At 42.4% G+C, this 25,228-nt stretch overlaps 1 protein-coding gene across 2 annotated transcripts in view; it reads left to right on the top strand.

Annotated features, from left to right (window-relative positions):
- nckap5l (NCK-associated protein 5-like) overlaps positions 1-24,938 on the top strand; it is a 40,389-nt gene extending 15,451 nt beyond the window's left edge. Inside the window, exons 1-12 of one of the 2 annotated variants that reach the window (XM_044038965.1) lie at positions 491-841; positions 3,748-3,836; positions 13,345-13,485; positions 15,023-15,091; positions 15,432-15,470; positions 15,562-15,681; positions 16,814-16,906; positions 17,176-20,051; positions 21,437-21,566; positions 21,757-21,829; positions 22,892-23,173; positions 24,212-24,938. In XM_044038965.1, the coding sequence (XP_043894900.1) occupies positions 13,345-13,485; positions 15,023-15,091; positions 15,432-15,470; positions 15,562-15,681; positions 16,814-16,906; positions 17,176-20,051; positions 21,437-21,566; positions 21,757-21,829; positions 22,892-23,173; positions 24,212-24,399 (4,011 nt within the window). In that variant the 5' untranslated portion in view covers positions 491-841; positions 3,748-3,836 and the 3' untranslated portion in view covers positions 24,400-24,938. Of the gene's footprint in view, positions 1-490; positions 842-3,747; positions 3,837-13,344; positions 13,486-15,022; positions 15,092-15,431; positions 15,471-15,561; positions 15,682-16,813; positions 16,907-17,175; positions 20,052-21,436; positions 21,567-21,756; positions 21,830-22,891; positions 23,174-24,211 lie in introns of those variants that run through there. The other variant, XM_044038964.1, reaches the window with a different exon arrangement.
- Positions 24,939-25,228: the final 290 nt, after the last annotated feature.

Here is a 25,228-nt window from a genome sequence, read left to right as displayed (position 1 = left end):
ATTATTATTTATATTATTTCGTTCATGCCAACAAAATGATCCATTGAGAAAACAATCCGAACGTTAACTGTTTGTGGCTCTAAACTTTACATATCCGGCTTCTAGTGACTTTTCTTTTTCCTCAGAGTGTCGTCACACAGAGCTCAGTCCAACACTCATTGCCAATGTGACTGAGAAAGACAATCCTCTTAACACAGAGCCTGTTTTCTTTCTAGGGCACTGAATGACTGAGTGCAGGAGTGCTGTCAGTTCAGCCTGGCTGTCGGATATCCTCTCTCTGTAACGTTCCTTTGTCCGCTCCATGGCAGGGTGAGGGTCTCCTTTGAAACACAACCCCCCTCTCCTCCTCTTTATGGCCTGAGCCGGCAGCTGCAGGGTTAATGTTTAGCAGCAGCAGTACAGGCAGGCAGAGAGGCAGGAGTTGTAGCAGGAGGAGGAGGAGGGGGGGGAGGGCAGCAGTGAGGTGGGGGCTGGTCCACAGCTGTTGTAGTAGGCAGGGTCTATTGGGGTAGGAAGCCTGCCTCACTCGCCCTGGAACAATGGGAGACATGGCAGCCTCTGCAGACAGCAGAGACACACAATGCACATGCCCAAGGACGAGCCTCTTCTAGCTGTAGCATAGAGGAAACCGGCTTCCTCGCCACACTCCAAGGGTGACGGCACTTTTAAGGGAGGAAAATAATCTCCTCCTCAACCGGAAAACAGACATGTAAGGTTGTGGTCTCTGTCGCTCTCTTTCTCTCTGTCTTTTCTTTTTCTTCCTCTGGTGCCTTAACATTTCACTCTGCTGAGGAGGCTTTTGATGCAGCGACTGGATGACTGAAAAGTCAGCAGGAGGAAGGTGAGCTGACCCATAATTTGTACTGTGGGTGGAGGTGGGGGTTGGGGGGTGGAAATGGAGATGTGTAAATAGTGATTCATATTTGAAGCTGACATGCTGTTTTCTGAGCCTCTGTGTTAAATGGTAAATGGTCTTTAGGGATATATATATGTATATGTATGTATATGTATATATTCCAGTCTTGATGACCAGTCAAAGCACTTCACACTACTGTGTCAAGCCAAAACAGATTGTTTTACTTCAATTAGAATAAGTGATGTGACAGCGGACATGCTTTCTCTGGTTTTATGGTGTTGAGTTGCAATGAATGATGAATCATAATTGCTCTAAAGGCATGATTTTCTGCACATGTGTATAGGTTCGTATTCATATCCATGTGCGCTTGCCCACACGTCAGGATAATTGTCTTCTTTATTTTTGGCTGAACCAACACAAGATCATGGCGGATTGTTGTGGTTGCAGCTAACAAAGTGTCATAAATCTGCCAAACGTGTTCATTGCTGGGGGAAAGCGCAGCCGAAATGTTGTTTATGGCTGACTGTGTGTGACACCAAAAAGGCAGTTTGTGTTGTAACAGAGGTGAAAGGCACACGATGTGTTTACCGGCTGTTTAGGAGGCCGTCTGCCACAGATTCGAAAGGATCTCTGTGTTGTGTTTCATAGCTCTCAGTCGTACGTACACGGTGCACATCCAACCTTTCGGGCCTTTTGGGAAGGGAGCTCCCCTCTTTCATCCCCTCCCCCACCTCCTCTCCTCTTCCTCTGCCTCCGCTCCTCATCCCAAATATTGCTTGTGTACGATTTGTCTCGCCTCGTGTATGCAAACATCACAGAGGTAACAGCAGCGAGGGAGCCAGCCTGATTCTGTCTCACCCACATCTCTGTGCCTCTTTGATATTTATCTGCCTCTGTATTAATGATGCAAGATAACGGTGTGTTTGTAAAAATGGGGAATCACGATTTGGCCTATTTTTTGCGGGGAGAAAAGACTCTTCCGTCTTCTTCAATCATGTTTAATTCCGTCATGTAAGGATTTGGGTTTTTGTCACATTGTTTACATCTCCCTGCCTACACAGCAAGAACTTCAATCTGTGCTTTTCCAAACTGGCAGATGGAAAGGGTGGTGTTTGACATATCCTGAGATGGCCTTGCTTATGCCAAATCCCCAAGAGTGTGACTGGCATGATTGAAGAAGCATTTGTCTGTTTCTTCTCCCTGCTTCTGTGTTTTGTTTAGTTTTTTTTAAGCCTTGCCCTCATTCCATGAATCTCATCCACTCCTCCTCCCAAAGCCTGACTTTGATTCTCTTTGTATATCTCAGCCTCCCTCAAAACCAAAACTCATCTTTGGTGAATAAATATTGGTGATGTGTAATTGTTGAGGTCTTGTTTGTTTCAAACAAGACCTCAGGGGGGGTTTGTGTCATTTGCAGTCTCTATGATCTGGCTTCATGACACGGGTCACAGATCAGAGTCTTTTACTTCCCACTATCAGGTGAACCAGGGAGGATACAAGCCAGACCAGATGATCTGCTCTAGCTCTATTAAAACCCAGATTGAGAAGGCAGATGCTCAACACCTCTAATCCCATTTCAGTTTGACAAGCCCCAACAGGATCAGGCCTTGCTCTCCTGTAGAAGAGCTTTTGGAAATGAAGAGTTAATCCTGCAGCTTGGTGCCCAAACATATCTGGATTGATGAGACAAAACGCTAATTGAGGAGGCGCTGCAGCAGACGGGGCATCTCATTTATGTCATAAAAGAAACCTTTGTAGAGAAAGGACACAATTAACAGGGAACTTGGTTAATGGGGGGAATCCCACATTAGACTACAAACTTAAAAAAAAAATAAAAAAAATCGTTGTGTGGCAGTCTGTGTGTACAATCTGTGTCCCACATTATCAGATAGAGATAAAAGGGGAGTTCTTAAAAATGCTCTGTCTGCTGAATTATTCATCCAGTTTTCTTTCATTACACTTCACAATGACTCAGAGATGAAAGGAAAGACGAGAGGAGGAGATTGTGGAAGAGGGTGAGATAGTCGAGGAGTGGGGGGTGCGGGGGGGGCTGGTGGTCTTGGCATGGCTGGCGTCTGCCGAGTGCTGGTATCTCCCTGAGGGCATTATGGAGCATCTTCCTCTCCTTTCGGTTTTCCTGCAGCCTCTGCCCACTGCAGCTCATCACAGAGGTGACTTTGGCCTCTCCCTTTCAGATGCAGAGCTCCCGCCATCAAACTTAAAACAAAACTACTTTATTGAACTGAAGGACAGTAAAAATAGGACAGTAAAAATAATAAAAAAACGAAAACACAACAAAGGCAAAACAGAGGTCATGGAATGATCTAACCTAATGTGTTGATATTAAAATACACAACGTAACACATGTCATAGTTGTGGAAGATGTGATTTATTGGCTGAATAATTGCAACATTGTCTCCAGGGTTTCTCTCTTTCTGGAGGTGTAACGAGTTGGTCATCTCCATAAATATAGATCGTTAACAATGTCAACAAAGACATCAGAAGTGGGGCAGTTCCTCTGGAGCCAGTGTTGGGTGATAGTATTTTGTGAAGGTTAGATGGTAGGTGTCATTTATGGATAGTCCTTTCAGTGTATATCCCGGATAAAGAGGCGCGAAGGTCACGCTGATATCAAAATCAAGTCCGTTTTGATAAGAGTATTGAGCATTATTTCAAAACGGCTGAATCAATGGGCGAGATGTGAAAATATGACGGTGGTCATTCACGACTTCCCCACATTCCCTCCAACAGTGTGGCAGTGTCTCAGTTTGTTTTGACTTCTGTGTAATCAGCCAGATTCTGTGGTTATTCACAGATGTGAAACAACTTAAACAGTGGGAGGTTGAAAATGTTATTCATTTGTTTGTAACTGGGTGTTTTCTCTTCCTCAGCTCCTTGGTTTTGTTGTTGGTGGGAGACAGAGGAGCGTGACAGGAGACTGACTCCTCTTTAAAGATCATAAGGACAGTGGAAACCACAGGTGAGTGTGTGTTCCTGTTTGTTCATCTTGTGGTAAAGATTCTGAAATGTGCCGATTCATTTCATGAGTCACTTCCACCAGAGGCGCAACCAATGTCCCTCTACTTTACGGGTTTGATCTTCAGATTATGAGCAGATTAAATATTGGTAATATATCTAGCTGGTATACACCCATGAAAAATTAAACCAGCCTTTGCAGCAGTCGCTGCTGGGTAATTTATGGAAAGGACACAGTTGCGATTTATTTACAGCAGTTGACAGGTTAGTTTTCTCCCTGGTGTTGAGTTGCAGTTTATTTGTTTACTGGTGAATGCACACCAGTGTGTCCACAGCTCACACTTTTCATGCACAGGTATCTATTAGACTCGAGAACAAAAAGCACGTCATGTTGGCCTGGCTGAGAGGCAAACATGTGATCCTTGCTGTTTTGTTTGGCGACTGGAGCTTTAAGCTGTGAACGCAGCGCCTCGCTGCACTTTGTTTACACTTGGCAACATCAGATTTAGTGGCTGTGATTTCTGAGAAGCGACACGCTCTGTGCTGCTAACTTTGACCCTCCACTCTTATCTGTTTGCTGTTTTTCCCCCTCTCACTGCAGCCTTGTTTACATCCTGAGTCGCCTCGCGTTTTGTTTGAAACTTTCTTCCACGGCTCAGTCCTTCTGTAGAACAAACATGCTTATTATGTCTGTCACGGTGCACATACACAGACATTACACTATGTCACTCCATATATGATTACACTGTGTCTGGATCTCAACTAAATATTGTTTTTATTATTGATTGATCATTTTCTGACGTAATTGATCGTTTGCTTACTCTGCTAAGTGACAGGCAGTCGTTATTATAGACTCCCACTGTCCAAGGTGACATCTTTTAAAGGTCCAGTGTGTAAAATTTAGTGGGGGCATTATGGCAAAATTTGAATATACTATCCAAAAGTATGCTTTAAAATTTAAAATTGTTTTGGTTTGTGTATCCTTAGAATAACCCTTTCATACAGCATGTGCTTTAGGCAAGGGCACCACCATGTATCTACAGGTGCCTGGACAGAAGGGCAAGTTGTGTTTTGCAGCTAAATTTTACTATGTGTACAAAGAATAACAGCTCTGCCCACATGAACCCAGTGTATAATCCAACAAAGAAGGAGGAAGACACAGCAGAGAGAGTGAGCGAGTAGAAGAGGAGTTGTGAAAGAGTGTTTACATCGTCTCTGGGATGCAAAGGCAACTGCAGTTCTCTGACACACTTGGGAAAGAAAGGAGTGTTTGGGGTCGTCATAGCACGGCTGCATGTGAGGTGTAGCGACTAGTGACGAGCAAAGCAGTTGTTTTCAGTCTACTGAATCATTAGAATCAGTTAATTAAAAAGATTAGTTCAGTACTTCCTGCATGACAGGAGCACAGGACTCAGACGTCTGACACAGTCGCTGAACTGAAACGTGGCTGAACAGGCTGTGATTCAACTCATGATCGGCAGGTTTCAGCAGCGCTGTCGCTAAATGCACCAGACTGAGATTTTAGAAATGTCCTTGCTAAACGTTGGGGATTAACGCAGGTAGTAAAAAAAGTACCAGATACCAGTTACTGTCCTGAATGGAAAAGCAAAAAAACTAGTCAAGCTGAGTCGTGCTAGAACTTAATAGTGGAAAAGCACCATTTATTGACGTCATAAATTCTTACACAGCGGTTCTTTAATGTTTTACGCCGTAATAATTTAAATAAGATTTTCAGTTCAGGGTTTCCGCCTGTGATGAAGTATTTCTTCAGTATGGCTGCAGGCAGCGAGGCCAGTGCGTGTTTGTGAGTGCAGTGTGCAGAACAGCAGCATTAACTCTTGTTTGCATTCCCCATGAGTCCTCTCTCTGTCTCTCGCTCTGACAGCAACAGCGGCTGTGAGTCTGCCAGTGGAGCTCAGTGGCTGGAGCTCCCTGGCACTGCTGCTCTGCCAGGACACACTGAGCCTCTCCTCTGCCCTGTCAATGAGCCTCTGTGTGCTCAGGCTAGTCACAGGCTCCTGACCCCACCGTCACGATGACAAAGCAGCCATATCTGACCCTCTGTTTATTTGCTCGACTTCTTCCCTTCTCCTGTATTTCTAGTGTAATTGATTCAGATGTTAAGGCACGGTGAGCAATAACAAGGCAATTTAAAGTGCTGTGCATTACCAACATACAGGCACCAGTTATAAACAGACAATGAGACATTGTAAAAGGAACATACACGCACACACACACACAAATAAGAGCTGTCTTTTTAAACACCATATATTTAACAGGAAGCTGTGCTTCAACTTAAAAAAATGGACGTGAAATTGTATTGTATATGATTTTATTAGTGCTGTTTAAGTACTGTATAGTAAAATTAACAAAAAGAAAATCTCAAATAGAAAAAAAACAGGATAATTAAAATCCATCCATCCATCTTCTACCGCTTTATCCTCCACATGAGGGTCAATTACTGTGAAAATTAAAGAAGAAACAGACCTGATTGTAAATAACTTGTTTCATAAAAAAACAGAATGCTGAGAGGAGGAAGCACATGTGAGACATTTGTTTGATCATAAAGCAGCAGCAGAAAGTCCACTGATCCAGCTTTTGTCACAGACACAAAAGGCTTGTTGCATTCTGGATATTTAAAAACAACTTGAGGTTTGGAGAGATTCTTCTTCTTTTTCACTTTCTCAGCGAGGCTCTGTGTTTTAAAAGAAACCACAGCATTTGCAGCAGCAGCAGAACCACGTTTTCTTACGGTATATTTAGAATCACTTTTGTTGTCGTTTGGTCCGTGCTGTAATTGCCATGTGAATGTTTCATGTACGCGGTGAGATGATGTGCGCATGTTTGTTGTCTGCCCTGCTGCCCCGAGCTTTTATGTGCATTAGTGAAGAAAAAAGCGAAGTATTTATAAATATTCAGTATCGTTCCTGCACCCAAGGTCAAATGGATATCTATTTCCGTTCTTAGATGGGCTGCATTGATCAGCTGTCCATTATACGTGTAGGCTGGTCTGTATTCAGTTGGTCGCAGCTCAATAAGCAGCCCACACTTTGGACACGGCCGCTCAGGTTTGTCAGTCCGATTTCACAATCCACAGACCAATGGCGTTCAATAATCTTCCTGTAAGCACTTTGCAAATGGCTCTCGTTACACTAGGCTGATAAATATACTAAACATTTCCCAGTACTGGGAAGTGTTTAATTCTTTGTGCGTGTATTATGTTCAAATGCAGCGCGAAGTATTGTGCTCGTGTCAGTACCAGTTTGAACAGGATGGTCTGAAATCTGAGCTGAGAGTGATGCAGTTTATTTAATAATACCCCAGTAGTTTTCCTAGTAATTCGAGATTCATCTGATGATTACTTTCTTCATCAATCAATAAACTGGGCTCTAATATATACAGTATATATCTATGTGCAAGTTATTTATCTATTCAATAATTCAATAATCAGTTGATTCATCTGTTATTGCAGCTGCACTCCACACACAGGACAATAGTTTGAATGACAAATGTCTGCATTTTCTGCATTTTTGTTTTTACTTGTAGTTCCCATTAATAAATAAGGCTACATTCACATTTCACACAATATTTTTGTTTTCATCAGCTGTGCGCTCGATACACCTGCCATCCACTCAATACCTGCAATGTTTAGAGCCCCTTGTTTGCTGGCTCTTTTTTGTTTTGAAATCTGTTGGACTGTGTTTTAGTCTGGACAAGCTTTGATTATCAGGTGAGACGACCAATGATGGAACCTCTGAGTCGGTGATGAGTTAAGTTGAAATATTTGATTGTGGATGGCTCAGATCCGAGGAGAACTGAGACAATGCATCTGAACAGCAAGGCATCATCGCAGATTCTGGCGAGCAGTGTGCCAGGTCTGATTCATACAGTTAGTAAGACTTGAGATAGTGTATCCGGTCCAGATGCCTGGCAACCTTACTATCTAGTGAGGGAACCTTGAAATTGTTGCTAGTTTGTGTCTTATCCTCAGTTATGGCTGTTAATATTGTACATTAGGTCATTAGATCTAAGGTTTTCAGGTGTTCGTTTGGATGGAGATTACTCCTGGAGGTGAAACACTCGTCTGGATTTGGATCTTTTTTTGTCTGAAAACATGTTTTTGAAGCAAAAACACAGTAGTATGGATGTACTATAGTTTAAACTGACATTACGTTGGTCTGTTTTCTCAGCATTTGCTAACTTCCCTGTCCCGTGGCTCTCGGCCCATTCATCCCTGCTGAGAACATAAACCTTTAAAGCTGCTATAATCAGTACTTTTTTTAATACTAACAATGGATCATGTGAAAAGGGTTCACGTGTAGTGACGAACCCGCAGAGATTTATCGCCCGACTCCGCAGAGCTCTTTAGCATCTGTGAGCTCATGCTTTTTGGTTTTACAGGCTGCACCTTCACTGTGCTTCACTTTTTAGTGCAATTTCCAAGCTGCAGCTGTTCCAGCAGAAAAGGAAATAAAAAGCAAAGCTCTGGTAGACCTACTGTACACTTCTGCTCGGCACTACAAAGGCAAACAGATGCGTTACAAGACTGGCTGGTGAACATATAGTGAAGCATTCAGCAGCCACAGAGCCAGATATGTCCCTCAGGAGGCGGCGAGGACCAAAAACAGAGCGGAGAGAGAACATTTGACTTTAAACTCACCAGATGTTGAGAAGCATGTCTCCCAATGAATCACTGTGTCGCTCTGTCACAGCTGGATGTGTGAAAAAAAAAGCTGTGACTATATCAGATTCAAATTTGTGATAATATGCGAGTGATGGAACTGTCCAGGGTGAATAACCCCCGCATATAGCTGAGATTGGCACAGCACCACCGTGACCCTCATACTGGATAAAGCAGTAGAAAATGGATGAATGGATGGATGCTTGTGATGTATTTACTTGTTAGTAAATATTCAATATCCATCTGTGGATTAATATATAATAATAATAATATATTTGATCCTCTTGTACGAGTCAAGATAACATGAACACACTATTTTAAAGGAGCATGTCACCCAGTGTGGTTCACTGATGTGTTTTAAATACTTAAATATTTTAAATACCAGAATATTCTTCCTCATCCAACCCTCTCATATTTAATTCATTTACTGATAACATTTCCCCTCCATTACCATTTTAGGCTTTACATAAACATTCAATCATTAATGACAGTGCTTTCAAAATGTCTAACTTGTGAAGATCTGCTTCCAATTTATATCATGTGCTCATAAAGCCTCTAAGTTGTTGACATCTGCTTACGGCTGCATTATACTCTTCTAATACTATAAAAAAGTTTAAATGCTGGTTAAACTAAAGTGGTAATCGGTCCCATCTAAAGTAGTTAAATGTCAACTTAACCTTGATGAAAGATGCAAGAATGGGATTTATTATTATTATATTTATTATAAATAGAGCATGTATGTGAGCATGATGCTATGAGTGTGTCTCTATGGTTGTGAGGACAACTTGGCTGGTTGTCACATCAAAGGACTGTTGGAAAGTTAAGACCTAAATGTAGGGTAATGGTTAGGATTAGGTTTATGATAGAATAAGGGCTGGATTTAGGCATTTAGTTTTTATGGTCATGTTTAGGGTGAAGGGTCATGGGAATGAATGAATGAACAGCCAGTGTCCTCTCAACTAACGCTGCTGGAAACTGTGCCAGTTCCTGATTGGCCTCCAGACACAAAATCAGGCTGGTCTCATCTGCTCTAATGACTCCTTAAGATATGACTGTTGAATCACACATCACAACACACCTACTCCCCCTTGTGGCCCTTCAACACACACACACACGTGCACACACATAGACAGACACACACACTGCACATCTGGATCCATGCCCAGCAGAGCGTCCCTGCGGTGTCCCATGCTCTCTCAGTCTCGGGCAGCCTGTGAGCTCAGCGTGGACCCATGGTTTGATCTGTGAATGTGTGGAAGTTGAAATATGGACACAAGGGCTTAACATCCTGCTCAGTGTGTATATTTGAAACAGTGTGGGATGAACGGATTAGGGTCTACTCTCTGATCCTTAATACACAGCAGCTACTGCGCTACAGAGTCAACAACAAGCTCTGCAGCAGGGTGGGCATGATGTCTCTTCCTGTGTCCAATACTGATACAATCACAAACCTTCACTTGGACATTGTCTCATGTACAACTTTGCTGTTAATAAGACTGATTGGTTCTGATGTACTTGCCACCTGGTTATAACCAGCCACTTCAAAAACATGTGCAGCCCTCCCACACATCCTGGTCACATGATGCTGGTGGCAACATCTCTCTTTACAGCGTGTAATTTGTACTTGATGGAACATTTAGAGATTATATCACATTTTATTTACCTTTTTTTCAGATATCTGATCCAGTATCAGGCTGATATTGATTTTGTGTATCGTAGTGGCTTGTCTATACTCTGTAGCGCGATTGTTGGTGTTGTTCAGTGGGGCTTGGCTCAGATAGAACATACTGTAGTGTAGTGATAATAATAATAACTAGATCGGCAATTCCGTGCCGAAATTTCGAGGGTGCCTGCAGTTCTTGCGGCATGTGGAAGTTATATGATTTGGATCCAATCCACCTTGGAAGTACTTTTTGGTGGAGTCACCCTTTAAAAGACCAAGTTTTAAAGGAGAGAGGGGGAGAGAGATTCACAAGCCCCTCTGTTTCCCATTCATGTGTATGTGGAAGTTATATGGCAGTTTTTTGCGATTTTTGTGGCCATGGTTACTTGAAACGCTTAGAAATAGTCATGGCACACAAGTCCCGGTCGAGCCGCACGTTTTGATATAACATGTGTGGGGGTTTTCTCAAAACTGTGGGAGGAGTTAGACGTCAAAGTTTTGGGTGGAAGAATACAGAGAGACTGACAAGCCCCTCCCAAAGTCCCCTCTGCTCCTTACACACACGCACACACACACGCAAACACACGCACACACGCTTGTCTCTATCTCTCCAAAACCAGCAGAGAAAGCAGAGAAAACAGCATGTTTTAAAATTGTCATATTTCAAGAACGGTTGATGATAGAGATAAAATTTTTGGTTTGTGAGCGTCAGGAGGCTTTCGGCAACTCCCATATTTAAATTGGTGACAAACGGACGTGAATTGACAGAGAAATCACAGTTTTAAAATCACCCTCGTCTTGATTTTTCCAGAACTCAAAAGCAGACATTTTAACATGGGAGTCAATGGAGAGTGTGACCGGAGTTGTCTGCGCTTTGAGGTGATTTTAAGAAAAACTACAAGTCATATGAACATGAAAACACACACAGGGTTAGACGACGCCCATGGCAACGTTTTGATGTAAAAATTATCAGTGTAGGTTGGAAATTGTGGGCAGGAGAGGAGTTTGTTTAGAGATTTTTGGTGATTATTTTGCTGGATCTCGCTAGAGTGGGCCACTCTAGCGATCCGCCCACACACTTCACAGACCACTCACACAATCATTATAAAATCAGAAAGCGTCGAAAAAAAGTACAAAACGTAAACTGCGATTGTTTAAAAACCATAACATGTAACAAAACTTTGACTTAGGTCAGAAAAGTCCCAAGTCTTGTGACCCGTTTAAAGTTCCAACCACATTTCTACGTTAAAGTATGACGACGCTGTGATGCTCCAAAGCGGGCTTGGTTTTTTTCCAAATTTTGGCCGTTTCAATGCATTTTAATAGGGAAATTTTCGGCACTTTTTCGCGATTTGTGTCGCCATGGTTACGCGAAAGTCTTAGAAAAATCATAGCACACCATTCCCGGTCAAGGCGCACGTTTTGATATAACATGTGTTGGGGTTTTCTCAAAGCTGCGGGAGGAGTAGCGCGGCGAAAAACGGAAGGATGAGGAATATCCAGCAGAATAAACGCCAGTGGAATATCAATAGATGCTTGCAACGCAATGCAATCTAGTGAGAACTCTAGGGAGTTCTGACTAGAATGCCTTGCGGCTGCAGGCACCTAATGATGTTAACATTAGATGTGATAACAGTTTCTGTTGTGAAGCAGACCTCACTTTATTTTTATCTTTGCTGTTTTGAGGACTGAGTATTAACCGCAGTAGAGATGTGGACACCTCTGACAGCAATAACTGAAAAGTTCACTCTTTTGACAGAAGGTTTTTATTATTGATTTTGTCAACATTCACTGCTCCTTAAAATTCAATTTTAAATAAATCTTGTGTCAAATTAAACTTTTAAAAAAGTCATTTCACACCAGGTTTGTGTACCCACTGTAGGGTTTGCACACCAGACATCACGCATATGTGTGTGTCATGTGCAAGGGTTCCAAAAGTCGTCGCAGTGCATGATCTTGTTCATTTAAATATTTGTAAATTCTCTGAGTTAAGACCGGTTGAGCAGATTAAGCTCTGAAAGCAGAAACCAGATCACCGAGATGTTTCTGGATTCTTTGAGAGGAGCTCAATATTTTGTAATCGATTAATAATAGATTCATAGAATAATCGTTGCAAAGAAATCGTTTGAAAAAACCCAAAACTGGTGTACTTACTACAAAGCAGGTGTTTATCCATTTGTTGTTTTCCTTGTTATTGACTATAATTGCTCCTGAGGCTTTTTAAGGCTATAAACAAGATTTTAAATTCTGGATAAAACATCTCTTTTCACCACACAGTCACCACACAGGACAAACTTACAGGACTTAAAGAGTCATGTCATGCTTCCCGCCAACATCCATCAGACTCATTAATGGTTGATCTATATTACTTTTTAAAAATTCTTAATTTGATATTATAACAGTTAATGCACTGTGTATACTCCTTGTGTGTCCTACGTTGGGTGTGTTGATGTGATGCGTACGACACGCACTAATGCTTTTACACAAATGAAGTTCCTAACAGCTCAACTTATTTGAATTGCATTATCACACAGTGCTGTGGTTGTAATAAGCACAACTTTATAACCTCTCAGACTGTGTGTACAGAAGGTTTGGTCCTGTGAAGCAGCAGAGAAGGATTTTTTTAAATCCCTCACTGACTCCTTGGTGTAATGCTCATGTCGTTATGTGGGTGTCAGAGAATTTGCTGCAGGTCTTTATGTTCTTGTAATGAAGACTCTTTTTTTAGGATGCATGTTTGGGCTCATTGTCATGAGACAGAATGAATTAGGGAAATGATTGGACACTTCCTCTGTGCTGCTTCATGATGACTAAGAATGTAAACGCTCAAAACCCTTTCACATCTGCATGAGCATCGATCAGAGGAACTTTATTTGGTTTATAGTAAATCCAAGGTTTTTTGTACGATACTCATATTCATGTAAATTGTGATGTTTTCTAGATTTATATATTTTTTCTTGTCGCTTGTTAACTGATGAAAAGATAAAGAGATGAAGATGAAAGAGTAACACAGATAACTTGAACCCCCTCTACCTTGTGTCTAGAGTACGGGTGGCAGAAAATATCAATAAACTGAAATATCTTTATTTCCTGGTGTGACACTATTATTTATTTGAATCGTGTTTGATAAGCAGTGGTTGATAAACACTTTCACCTCCTCTGTTGCAGATGAGAACAATGTCTGATGAGACAGAACAGAGAATGTGTGATGAGGACTTTGGCACGGATGAGGAGGGCGAGGAAGCAGACGTGGAGTCCTACCTGGAGGACAACAGCAGCGAGCTCATGGATCGGCTGAGAGAGCTCGAGGTGAGAAAACCACAGAAAACACAGTTGGATTAAAATTGCTAACGAGCTGGTTTAACCAAATGAAGCGCAGCTAATGGAGGATGACTTTTCTGAGACACTTAATCCAAAATTGACCAAAATCCCACAGATTATTAGTGCTGTAAGTAGCTTTTTTTGCATTTCCTATGTTAAATTCATCACATTCATTCACATAATTTTTGTTGATGTTGATGTCATTATTCTGCCTCTGTTTGGTCTTCACTGACACCACAGGGCTCTCTAACCTGTTTGTTGTTGTCTTTCTTGACACACGTATCTCTTCCTGTGTGCGGCGTTGTGATGTCGCCGGGCAACACAATATCTGAACACCACTATACTGAGAAACACAGAGTCGCATGGAGCTGATAGACTTAATCAGTATCGTGTGAACTCATTTAGCAATGACAATAAATCTAACCGATGTGTTTATATTTATTTACTGTAATTACACAACGGTTTGTGCTATCAGAGAAATTCCAACAGTTTCTGAAAGCTTAGAAGTTGCAACTCAAGTCAACATGCGGTTATTACGGTAATTTCACTTGCGCTGTTGCAGGATGCCGCCGAATCAGTGTCTTTGTCCCCTGAGGGGAGAGAGTTGGAAAAACTCCTGTACATGGTTTCCATTTTGTGGCCTGTTTTTGTACAGTGAGACAATGACTTAAACAAATGATATTTTAAATATGTTTTATACTGTTCATGCAAAAATCTGGTCTTCATGTACAACTAGTGTTTTTGTTTTTTTTTTAAATAAAACATTAGATTTTTCTTCATTTGAAATTGTTAATACTGTTTACTAATACACTATTTTAACGTGCAGTAAAATGTAAATAACTGCCAGTTATTCTGGAAAAATGGGCAAAAGCACTTACTCACAGGACATTTTCTGGCCCTTTTATTGGAACAATAAGCAAAAAAGGCCAGACAGACATTTTGAGGCTTAGGTGTTAAAGGGTTAATGGTTGTGCATTGCATACATAAAATGGTATGACCAATAAACCATAAGCGTAAGATCTAAATCTAAATAACAGAAGTTAACCTATGTGATTTCCCTCATTTACATATAAAACCTAAGTAAGTAACCAATAAGTAAATTGTCAATAGAAACAGAGCAGGTTTAATGTGATCTAAAAAGAAAAGAATGACATTGAATATTCAGCCTCTTTATCATCTTATCATTCATTGTAAAATCATTTTACGTGCTACACATTTTATTTACTTAACCTTTATGTGTGGACAGCATGGGCCAGTGTCACAGACGATAGACATAACAAAATAATCTTGAAAATACTGTAAAAGACACAACAATGATAGACTATGCTCATGATAAAACTTGTTGAGAAGCAACCGATCGTTATGTTTCACCACTGCAGATGTGTTTTGGATTTATTTTACCCTTGAGGGCTGGATACAGAAAGTAAAGTCAACACAACGTGACGCAGCATTGTGTGACGCACACAGTTGTTGTTTGAGTATTTCTTATAACTATATTTATGGTTTTTTTGCATTTTCATTACAGGCTGAGAATTCTGCTCTGATTTTGGCAAATGAGAGTCAGAGGGAGGCTTATGAGCGATGCCTGGATGAGGTGAGCACCACATTTTACAGTGTGAATAAATGTTTAGTAATTAGCACTGCCACATTATTATTTATTCATTGGCCAGTTATTACAAGCACACATTTATGTCCTCAGAAACTTGATCATTGTTGCTAATTTACTAAAAAAAAAAATTCCCTTCCAAAAATTTTCTTTAGCTTTTTGATTACTTGTTGTATTATTATTTATATTTATATTTTATCAAATGGAGGAAAATTGTGCCCTGATTTCTAAAAATTAGCCGTAAAAAAATCCATCTACCTGGGTCGACCTGTAACTGCAAATTCTAAATCACTGTCCATGTGTCAAAGATGCTCTCTTATGTTTTCAGGTGGCCAACCACGTGGTCCAAGCTCTGCTTAATCAAAAGGTAACATGGCTACAGATGCATTTCTTTCTTGTAACATCCTAGACTGAGATCTGAGGTCATTTATCTCACTGGTTCATCTGTTACTGAGCAGGATCTGAGAGAGGAGTGCATCAAGCTGAAGATGCTGGTGTTTGACCTGGAGAGACAGAACCGAGCACTTTGTGAGCTTTTCCAACAAAAACTGCCCAACCACCCTGCTGCTCACTATCAGGTAAACACACCTCTATCCTCTGCCTGATTCAGGAAGGATTCAGTTTCATAGATGCTTTTCGGGGCCATGAAAACCAGAAGTATAAAGACAGTGACGCTGTAAGAGATTGATGAAAGTGAAACATGGCATCATACATGTAAGGATTTGCCTTAAGCCAAGTTCACATTACACAGCTGTCAGAGATGGATTACCGCTGTGCATCACACACTACACAATGTGCCGTCATGTGATCTGGAGTCACTGCTGTGAGATCATACTACACGAGTGACCACAAAAGAGGGTCACACCGTCAACCGTTGCTTCCCAAACCTTCAATATTGAGACCCACTTTTTAAAGATGAAAAATTATCACAATTGAATTCTAAATATGAATTATTTACTGCACAACATACAGTAATATTATTTGGAATAGGTCAACCGGCCATTTCCAAGCGATGTGTTTGATCAATTAATCACAGCCTCATTGTCTGCATATGTTCTTTAATAATGCTAAAAATGAATTCACATTTATTTGTGGACCCAAAAGTCATTTGTGGGGTCCATTTTCTTGTCTCAAGATTGATCTTATATTGTTTTATTGAGCTTTTATTGTAGCAGTGCCGGCTGTGATTTCAGCCATGTTTTTTTGATGCGTTGCATCTCTTTTTCCTACTGTTGTATTTTTCGGGTTTCAGCTGTATCTCCCTGTCCTGGCTGGGGTGTGTTGAGATCGACCACATTTAAAATGGCTTTAAAGCGTATTGTGGAGGTATTGGCAGGTTGTTGCAGGCTATGTCTTTAAATGTTTTACACAGCGGAGGCTTGCAAAACCCATCTGCAAGCAGATTATCACTCTGAAATTTGTGTTGCGTGAACAAGGCTTTACATTCTCTGCAGTGCAGTCCTTTCCACCGCTGTGAGTGTGTATCAGTGCACAGCTCTGATTTTTATGAGCTGATGGTGCTGCTAATTTCTTCAGCCTCACTCTTTCAAACACTGCTGAGCCAGTAATGGGCCTCAGGCTTTTCACCTCTGCTGTATATTGTTGCAGCATATGCTGCTGTGACAATATAGCTCCTGGTCGTCTGTGTATACAATAGCCTTGTAGTGTATACAGTGTCATGGTAATTTCCCAATGAATCTCTTGTTACAGGTCCACGCAGGACCCCTCCCAGACTACAATGCACAGCTGCACAATGACTCTGCCAAGCAGGTGGAGCCTACACAGACTGAAGCACAAGCCAAGGTGATTATTACACGGCAAAGAAGCAAAGATTTAGCAAACATTACGTATATGAAACTCCAGGATTATGTGGTGGGTGAGACATCACAATATGCTTTGACATTTACGCTGTTCTCCACTATTGTGTTGTAAAAAAAGACCCTGTTGGTAATCTCTCCTGCACTCACTTCCTGTACGTATACACTTGAAGAACTAAATTGTTCGGGTTTCACTAAAGCGTCAGTGGGTAATTGTTTGTTGATAAAGATCTTTTTTTTTTTGTCTGTCCACAGGGAAATGGCTACCGCACACAACATGCCTCCCCGGGCCCTCGTGGCCCCGCCGCTTCCATGGAGGCGCTGTCCCCCTTCTTCAAGAAGAAAGCACACATCCTGGAGGTCCTGCGCAAGATGGAGGAGACGGACCCTCTTAAGTTCCACCCGTCCACCACAAGCCTGTCTTTCTGCGACTACAGCCAGGTGCTCATGTCCACGGAGGCCGTTCTGGCCACTGCAGACCCTCTTCCATTACAGTGCAAATCCCACCACACACACTGCCGCTGCTCCTGCTCTGATGCCGACACGCACCACCATGTCAACGGCGACGGCGCGGTGAAGTGTGAGGGAGGGAGCACCTGCTGTTTGCACTGCAAGAAGAGTCTGGACAGTCCCCCAAAGCCATGCAACCACGTCTGTAGCCCTTCAAAAGCCACCCAGAGCCATGTGGTTCCTGCAGCTGCTATGAGTGAATGTCACAGTAAGTCTGTCCCCTTGTCTAAACAATGCACCAAGAATGAAGCCCACCAGCAACCAGCAGGCGCCACTGCCCACTCGTCAGTCACAGAAGCAGCTGATCACAGTCTGGAGGTGATGGGAGTGGAGCAGGAACAGGACAATTCCACAGAGAGTTGTCTCAAGGCCACTTCCACTGAAGAGCTCACTGGTTTCTGTCCCATGACCCACCTGCCCAGCTCTGTGAAAGAAATCTCCCTCCTTGACATGGAAACGAGTGATAGCGTCCACAATGCCTTGGTGCTCTCCGCTGTCAACGACGGTTCAAATGACTCCTCATCCATCCCAGAGAAAGACAGCACAGAGCAGGAGGCCTCCTCTGTGAGAGCCGGTGCCTCTGTCAGCCCCAGCCCCTCCTGCCTCAGTGACGTCAAAGCCGCCGCCATCAACTCCCCGTCCAAACTGCTCAAGTTTTTAAAGATTCCCTCAATTGGGGAGAAGTCTCAGCCTTCGACCTCTCCTGTGCGCCTGAGCCCCCAGCTCACCCGCAGCTCCAGGATCCCATGTCGCACCAACAACTATGAGGTCTACCACTCTCCTGTTCCCACAAGAAGAGCCACCACCACAGAGCGGTGCAGGCAGCCCCCTCCACCACCTGCTAGGTCTGAGTCCTACCCCGCCACGCACTCCGCACCAACCTCCCCTCCACAGCCTGAGGACATCTGCTCCCCGCCCGCTAAGGAAATAAGCTACAGCAGTCTCTCTGCACCTAAAGTCAGTGCTGGCTCAAAGATGGCTGCTTCCTCCTCCACATCCTCTTCCTCGCCCAAAGTATCCCAGAGGGTTCCTCATTATGAAAATGTCTGTGAAATGTCTACTAACTCTAGACAAGAGGAACCCACCCAGGGCCTGGAGAAAAGAACTACTCTTCCATCTCAAACAAAAGCGAGCAGTGGTGAGCGGAAGCTTGTTAAGTCACTTCCAGAAAGTGCCCTGAATCCTCCTCCTCAACGAAAGCAGTCGTCCTCCTCTACATCAGAGTCCACATCAGATGATGAAGAAGATTCAGACAGTCCAGTGTGGGTTAACCATCACAGCCTGCCCAACTCATCCGCTTTCAGTAAAGCTCAGGGCAGAAACACAGAGAAACAGGAGACTGACGTAGGGCAGGGCACCGTGCAGAGCTCTGGGGTCGCTCAGCCTCCACCGCCGCCTCCTGCCAGAAGGAGCGACTCCTCTTCTATCCCCAAGAGACCTGTGAGTAGTGCAGCGAGATCCCAGACTGACTCCAGTCACCACGCTTTCAAAGACAGACTGGCTGCATTGGGTAAGCTGAGGAGCTCTGAGGATTTACAGGTCGGTCTCAGGCCGGTCGACTCTGCAAATGATGGCACTTTTGTGGAAGAAAGGAGTAAGACAGTGGAGAGGCCCATGGAGCTCCCGAAAGAGGAGCAGAGACACTCAAAATACACAGACTCTCTAGACGGTAAACCTAAAATTGTCAGTGGTGGTTTGAAATATCCTGGGTCAACTCAGCTGTATGAACAGGTGATAAAATCTCAGCCTCCTGCAGTAGTGGTTAAACAAGAACTGTGTGTGATGAAGCCTGAAGGCTCCAAGAGTAAAATAGGTCTGCCGTCCCCCAACACGGATGCTCCACAGGTGCTACGCAACAACATCAAGTGTCCTGGCTCCTTGAATCTGGCCTATAATGTTAAACCGGGTATTCACAGTCACAGCAGCCCTAACAAAATCCCTCCAAAGTCTCCGTCTAAACCTTGCCAAGGCCCGTCTGTCCACAGAGGGGGGAAGCCCACAGAGGCCCCGCGTTACTCATCAAAATCAGAAGAGAGAACCAAGATCAGTGGGAAAGGGAAAAAGAATCCCATGTATGGAGACAGCCTTCCGCCTCCTCCTCCGAGACCTCCAACATCGGAGGGGGAGAAGCCCCTGCAGCCAGTGCCCAGCCCACAATCTGCCATCGAGCAGAAGGTGATGAAAGGAATTGAGGAGAACATGCTGAAGCTCCAGGAGCAGGACAGAGGAGGGCAGGCCAGCGAGGTCAAGCAGAAATCCTCCAATGGCATCGCGAGCTGGTTCGGCCTAAAGAAGAGTAAGCTGCCCGCGCTAAGCCGGAAGACGGACGCGACCAAATCAAAGGACGAGAAGAAGGAGTGGAAGATAAACATCCCCTCGGTGGGGAGGGACTCTGTGAAAATGGCCACGAGGTGTAAAGAAGGCGTGGAGGGTCTGAACATCTCAACCCTGATGGAGAAGGCAGAGGGTCTGAGGAGGGCTCTGGAGGAGGAGAGGGCCTATGTGGAGCGGTCAGGCCGCGGTCACTCCTGTGAGGTGGTGATGGATCAAGCTCAGGGACAGCTGGCTGTCATGTACAGGGGAGCACGCTCCGACAACTTCATGCAACAGCTGCTAAACAGGTGAGTGAGTGGATTGTAAAACTGACACAATAATAACATGGACCTTTAAGTTAAATGAAACAGCAATTTTATTAATGGATAGCCTTTGAGATCTTGTTTTGTACGGTGTCCAACACAAAACAGTGAATACACACCTCGACGAATTATATATTGAGAAAGTGACATAATCACATGATGGTGACATAATAAATGACTGCACGTAGGGACGCTTTGATGGCTTCTTTATATTTAACGTTTTACTCACATTGTGTTTCCTTATTTCTGAGGAAGAAAAAAGATTGTTTGTGACTTTGCTTGCACGTCAAAACATTTAGGTTCCATTAAAACCTTTCACTGAAGCCAACTGCTGTTATAGCAACCCCTGACTGATATACTGTCAGTGGTATTTTGTTAGAGATATGATATATAATGTGGACGGAGCAATACTTGGAGTTTATTTTGTCCTGGGCTAGACTCATCGCACAACCTTGACAAATAACACAATGATTTGAAATACTTGAGTCACCCACTCGTATATTTACAGATCATTCTGGGATACTCATATCGCCAGCAACAGCTTTTGACAAACAATTGTCACTGTTGTTGTTAAGTCTACAAAAAAAGGCCTTGTAATTCCTTTTTTGTGCCAAAAAATAGGTTGATTATTAATATTATTCATTCATATTTTATTGGTGTTGATACTTTTTTCCTATTATTTTCTTATTTATTTTCTTATTTTCCATAATTCGAAACACCTTTTCTCATCATGTGACTGGCAACCAGTTGTGACGTCGCCCATAAGAATCTAAACTCCCATTTTGAAGCCTCTAGAATCGCAATGACTTACGTCAGGCCCACGCCTCTACAGAGTTGGAAATTGGTTCAGTAGTTGCCATCAATATTATCATAAGTACCATCAATATTCACTATTTTGCACATGAATGTACAGCATGTCTAAATCACAGCTATCACAATCATAATGTTGCTCTTTTTTTCAAAGAAGCAGCACAGGGTTGGACACGACAATTACAAGTTAGCCATCAACACTGTAACTCTTGCAATAATAAAATCCAATCCAAGTTTATTTAATAAGCGCCTTAAAAAAAACAAACAGCTGAAACAAAGTGCTGTACATCAGAGATCAATAAGATATAGAAACATAAGACCTTAAAAAGCAGTTAAACAGACAGTAAAGCAATAAATTCAATGTAAAAACAACACAAATAAAAAGTTGTAAGTTGTACAATAAAAACAATAAAAATGGGTAAAATCAACGTCTCGTAGAGTAAAATTGGGTTTTAAGATATTAAAAAAATATAAAAATATAAAAAATACTCAGTATGTTTTGCATGGATTATGTGTTGAATTACTGTATGTTTGGTGTGTTTTTGTTTTTATGATGGCAGAGTGGACGGTAAGGAGATGATCAGCGTTCCCCAGCGCCGGCTTTCATTTGACTGTAAGACCTCGAAACCAGTGTTTACTCAGCAGAGCGACGTCATCAGTCACACCACCAGTCGTGACGACATGGAGAAGGTATGTGTTCGCAGAAAAACACCGCTCTCTTTAAGTGGGTTCTCAGTGTTGCGTCATTGAAACGCGCTCTACGTCGTACAAACTTCAGGTATAAACTCGGCACGTGGTTCGTTAGACTTTTTCCTTTCATTTATACTAACTGAGAGTTGTATAAACTTCTTTGAAGTCACTCTGTCGATCTCTCATGCAGGGATCAGACAGAATTGGAAAAATCACATCAGATGAAAACCTTGCAGATCCAGTTCACGCTCAACACTTTGCAGGTAAGAAGAGGGTGAAGTAAGTGATTTACTGTATGAGGATTCTGTCATGTGGAGTGCTTTTACACTGTGGTATTTCAATATTTAAGTACAGATCTTAGTGCTGCAAATCTGACACAACAGACACTGTGGTATTTCAATATTTAAGTACAGATCTTAGTGCTGCAAATCTGACACAACAGAAGTTTATTTATACATATATTGTATATACATTATATATATAAATATACAAATATATATGTATATATATACTCAGTGAGTTTGCATGCATGTTAAAAGTCCACATTTAGTCAGACTAAGACAATAATTCAGTTTTCTTCATGTCATGTCATGTAAACACGTTAGTCCGACTAAAATCGAGCTAGTCCTAGTCTGATTCATAGTCCTGCATGTATACGCTAAGTCGGACAGGAGTTGGACTTGGTGTTCTGTGCATGAACCAAAAGCGACTCCTTTGACCCGGAAGTAGAAGGAGACGACGTATTATTAACTAACACTGTTGCTGGAAATCATACGGCGGCCATGACAACACAACAACCACAAGTCACGCTCCATTTAATTTGTACCACGGTTAACATGTACAGCAGGTACCAAACGTACAGATCCATATCACGATCCATCTCGCCGTTCACCGTTTCTTTTTCTGTAACATACTATACACACTGTCTTATAGATATAGATAGAGAGATACAGCGCCACCTACGGAGGTGGAGTCAGACATACACGGCCAATAAATCGTTTTTCTCCTCCACATGTATACTCGGACTCTGCAAGTTGTCTGATTGCCTGTCTTAGTCATACTAAGGCCTTAGCTTGATTAAACTGTGCATGTAAACACACTGACTGAAGCACAACATTTCCATACTGTGGGGATATCATTAAGGTAAACAAACTGGACTACATCCCTGAGGGAAATAATTTCCAGTCTAATCTGATACTGAAGAATTAATCTCTTCTCACTGTTGCTTTGTGCCTTTTTAGCGTGTGTGTTTCCTAAATGATGTGAGCATTTCATTGCTTAATTCTTTTCTAGCTTCATCTCTTTCTCGTTTCTCTCCACCGCAGGTTCTGGTGCTTCCACATACACACTGGACAGTGGTATCGGCACGTTCCCTCTGCCCGACTGCAGCGGCAGCGCAACAGGACGGGGCCTATCAAAGATGAGAGCCGGCTCTGAGCACCACTCCTCAGGCTCGCCGGGGAGAGCAGGGAGACGGGCACGCACCCTGGACAGAGAGCTGACGACGCAGGAAGAGTGTTACGCTCAGCACAAACAACTGATTCCCACTATACAGTACGGCGGCTCCATACTGGAGGGAAGGAACTCAGCCAGCGTCATCCGTGAAGGTGCAAAATATAACATTTCATTTAAAATACAGAGAACTGGCAGGACTAATGTTATATATTCTGTTGAGTAGTGTACTTTAGCCAAAAAATGTGTCTATTTTAGTTGGGTTTTCCCCCTTTTTTGACTCGTCACTGTTTGCTGCACGTTCTTTGCTTTCCCTGTAAAGTGCAAATGCACACAACATTCCCATGATCCCACTCTGAATCCTCCAAACCTATTATTCTATTATTATTTTTTAGCAAACAATATGAACTGTAAATGAACAGAACAGTGTAGTAAAGTGCTGATGTCTTGTCGCACGTCTGTGTGTGCAATTGTCAGACATCTGTTTTGTTCATCTGTCTTTGAGTATCACAGAAAATGCCCGACCCATACATATATATTACATATATATGTAAATAAATTACAAATGCATTTAAATCGGGTTGTTTATAGTGTTCATGAGAGAAGTCCATGTGAAAATTCTCCCATCATATTTATGACATGTTACCTGTTCCGTTTTCTGAAAGCTCAGAGTTCTGGATGTCTGGAAACAATGTGCATGTCATGAGTACAACATGTAGTGGCAGAAAGCAGTTGGAAGTATCAGGTGAAGAAGGCGTTTTTGATCTACTTCCCAAAAACAAGCTTGTTGTTGTATGCCTAAAAAGGCTTCAGACAAGGAGAGAGATAACAGTGAGGTTAATTATGGTCTGAAAATGGCTCCAAAATGACTCAGAGCAAGAGTCACATCTGTTTTTAATGGTAACAGGCAAGAACAGAGCTGATAGGTTACTGGCATTAGCTGGCACAATGGCTTTTGTTTAGGTCTGAGGTGTGTTCAGCTGTGACGACTAGTGTTGCATATTGGACCTTTAAAGATTTTCCTGCAGGTCTTGGAAAGTTTTTAAGAGCTTAGCGTTCACTCTGCTCTAAAAGGAATTCAATAATAGAGGAGTGAGGACTTAAAAAGACCAAAAATGGAACAAAGTGATGGAGCTACTGACTGACACGGTCATCCATGAAGCAATAACTTACATTGATCTCTTCATGTACAGACAAAGAAGCTCATGGAGCAAACATGTTCTCTCCTCGCACAAAGACTTGGACCTTCCCCAACCTCAAGACTCCAGCAGGACCTGCAGAGGTTTACCTGGCAGTGGAGGAGGAAGAAGAGGAGACGGTGTCCTTTGGATCACCGTTCAGAGGGGTAGGGATGGTTGTTTGGTCTTCTTTCAGTGATTAAAGACGTGTGTTGTGTTCCTTAGATGCTCAAGATAAACCTAAAGGGATAGTTTGGGTTTTGTGCAGTGTATGACGAGTTATCACCAGCACTTAAAATTTCAGTCTCAGCATTAATGACCATCAGTTCTGCTTAATTACCTCTTTGCTGAACTGTGACTGCTCATCACTATTTACATAATCCATCCGTTGTGGTTTATTTTGAGTTGTGGAGGAAAAAGATAACATCCACCTTCTATGGCTTCAAAATCTCCTGTGTGATGCGTTTGCTGTCCTGTCGTAAATAGCAAACCCTGGATGTAGACAGAAACAGTAGTTCAATCACTCGTTAGTTTGTACTCATTAGCAGCTATTATTACACATGTACATCTGTTTAGTAAAGTTTTAAATATAAAAATATTTTCAATCAATTCATTTTACCCTATTTTACTTTATGCTTCACTATAAGAACTTGAAATGAACATGTCAGTTGACCTGAGCCCAATAATCATCTCTGGATTGTTGTCTTGTTGTGTACTGAAGGACTTGCCTCAGGTATCCATGCTCTATTGAGGACACAGGAGCTGCTGGTCTACTGCTGCCTCCTTTGGTGAGCTTGTGTCATTTTGAAAATCCCAATAAAAGATTTCAAAATAACACATTTGAATGTAATAATGGAGGCAGCAGTTTACCAGGTGAGCCTTTGGTCAAGTGGCTAACGTCTGTTTTTGCCCTTGTGTTCCTGCTGACAGCCATGTTTTCAGTGAGAGAAAGGATGTGTTCCAGACTGTTTTGAGATTGAAGTGGTGTCTCTCTTGAAAAAAAAAACCCCTAAGCTGTCCCTTTGAGACCAT

This window comes from Solea senegalensis, linkage group LG11 (assembly GCF_019176455.1).
Source record: "Solea senegalensis isolate Sse05_10M linkage group LG11, IFAPA_SoseM_1, whole genome shotgun sequence".
Taxonomy (NCBI): domain Eukaryota; kingdom Metazoa; phylum Chordata; class Actinopteri; order Pleuronectiformes; family Soleidae; genus Solea; species Solea senegalensis.
The sequence above is the reverse complement of the archived record's forward strand: the minus strand, read 5'-3'. Positions and strand labels throughout refer to the sequence as shown.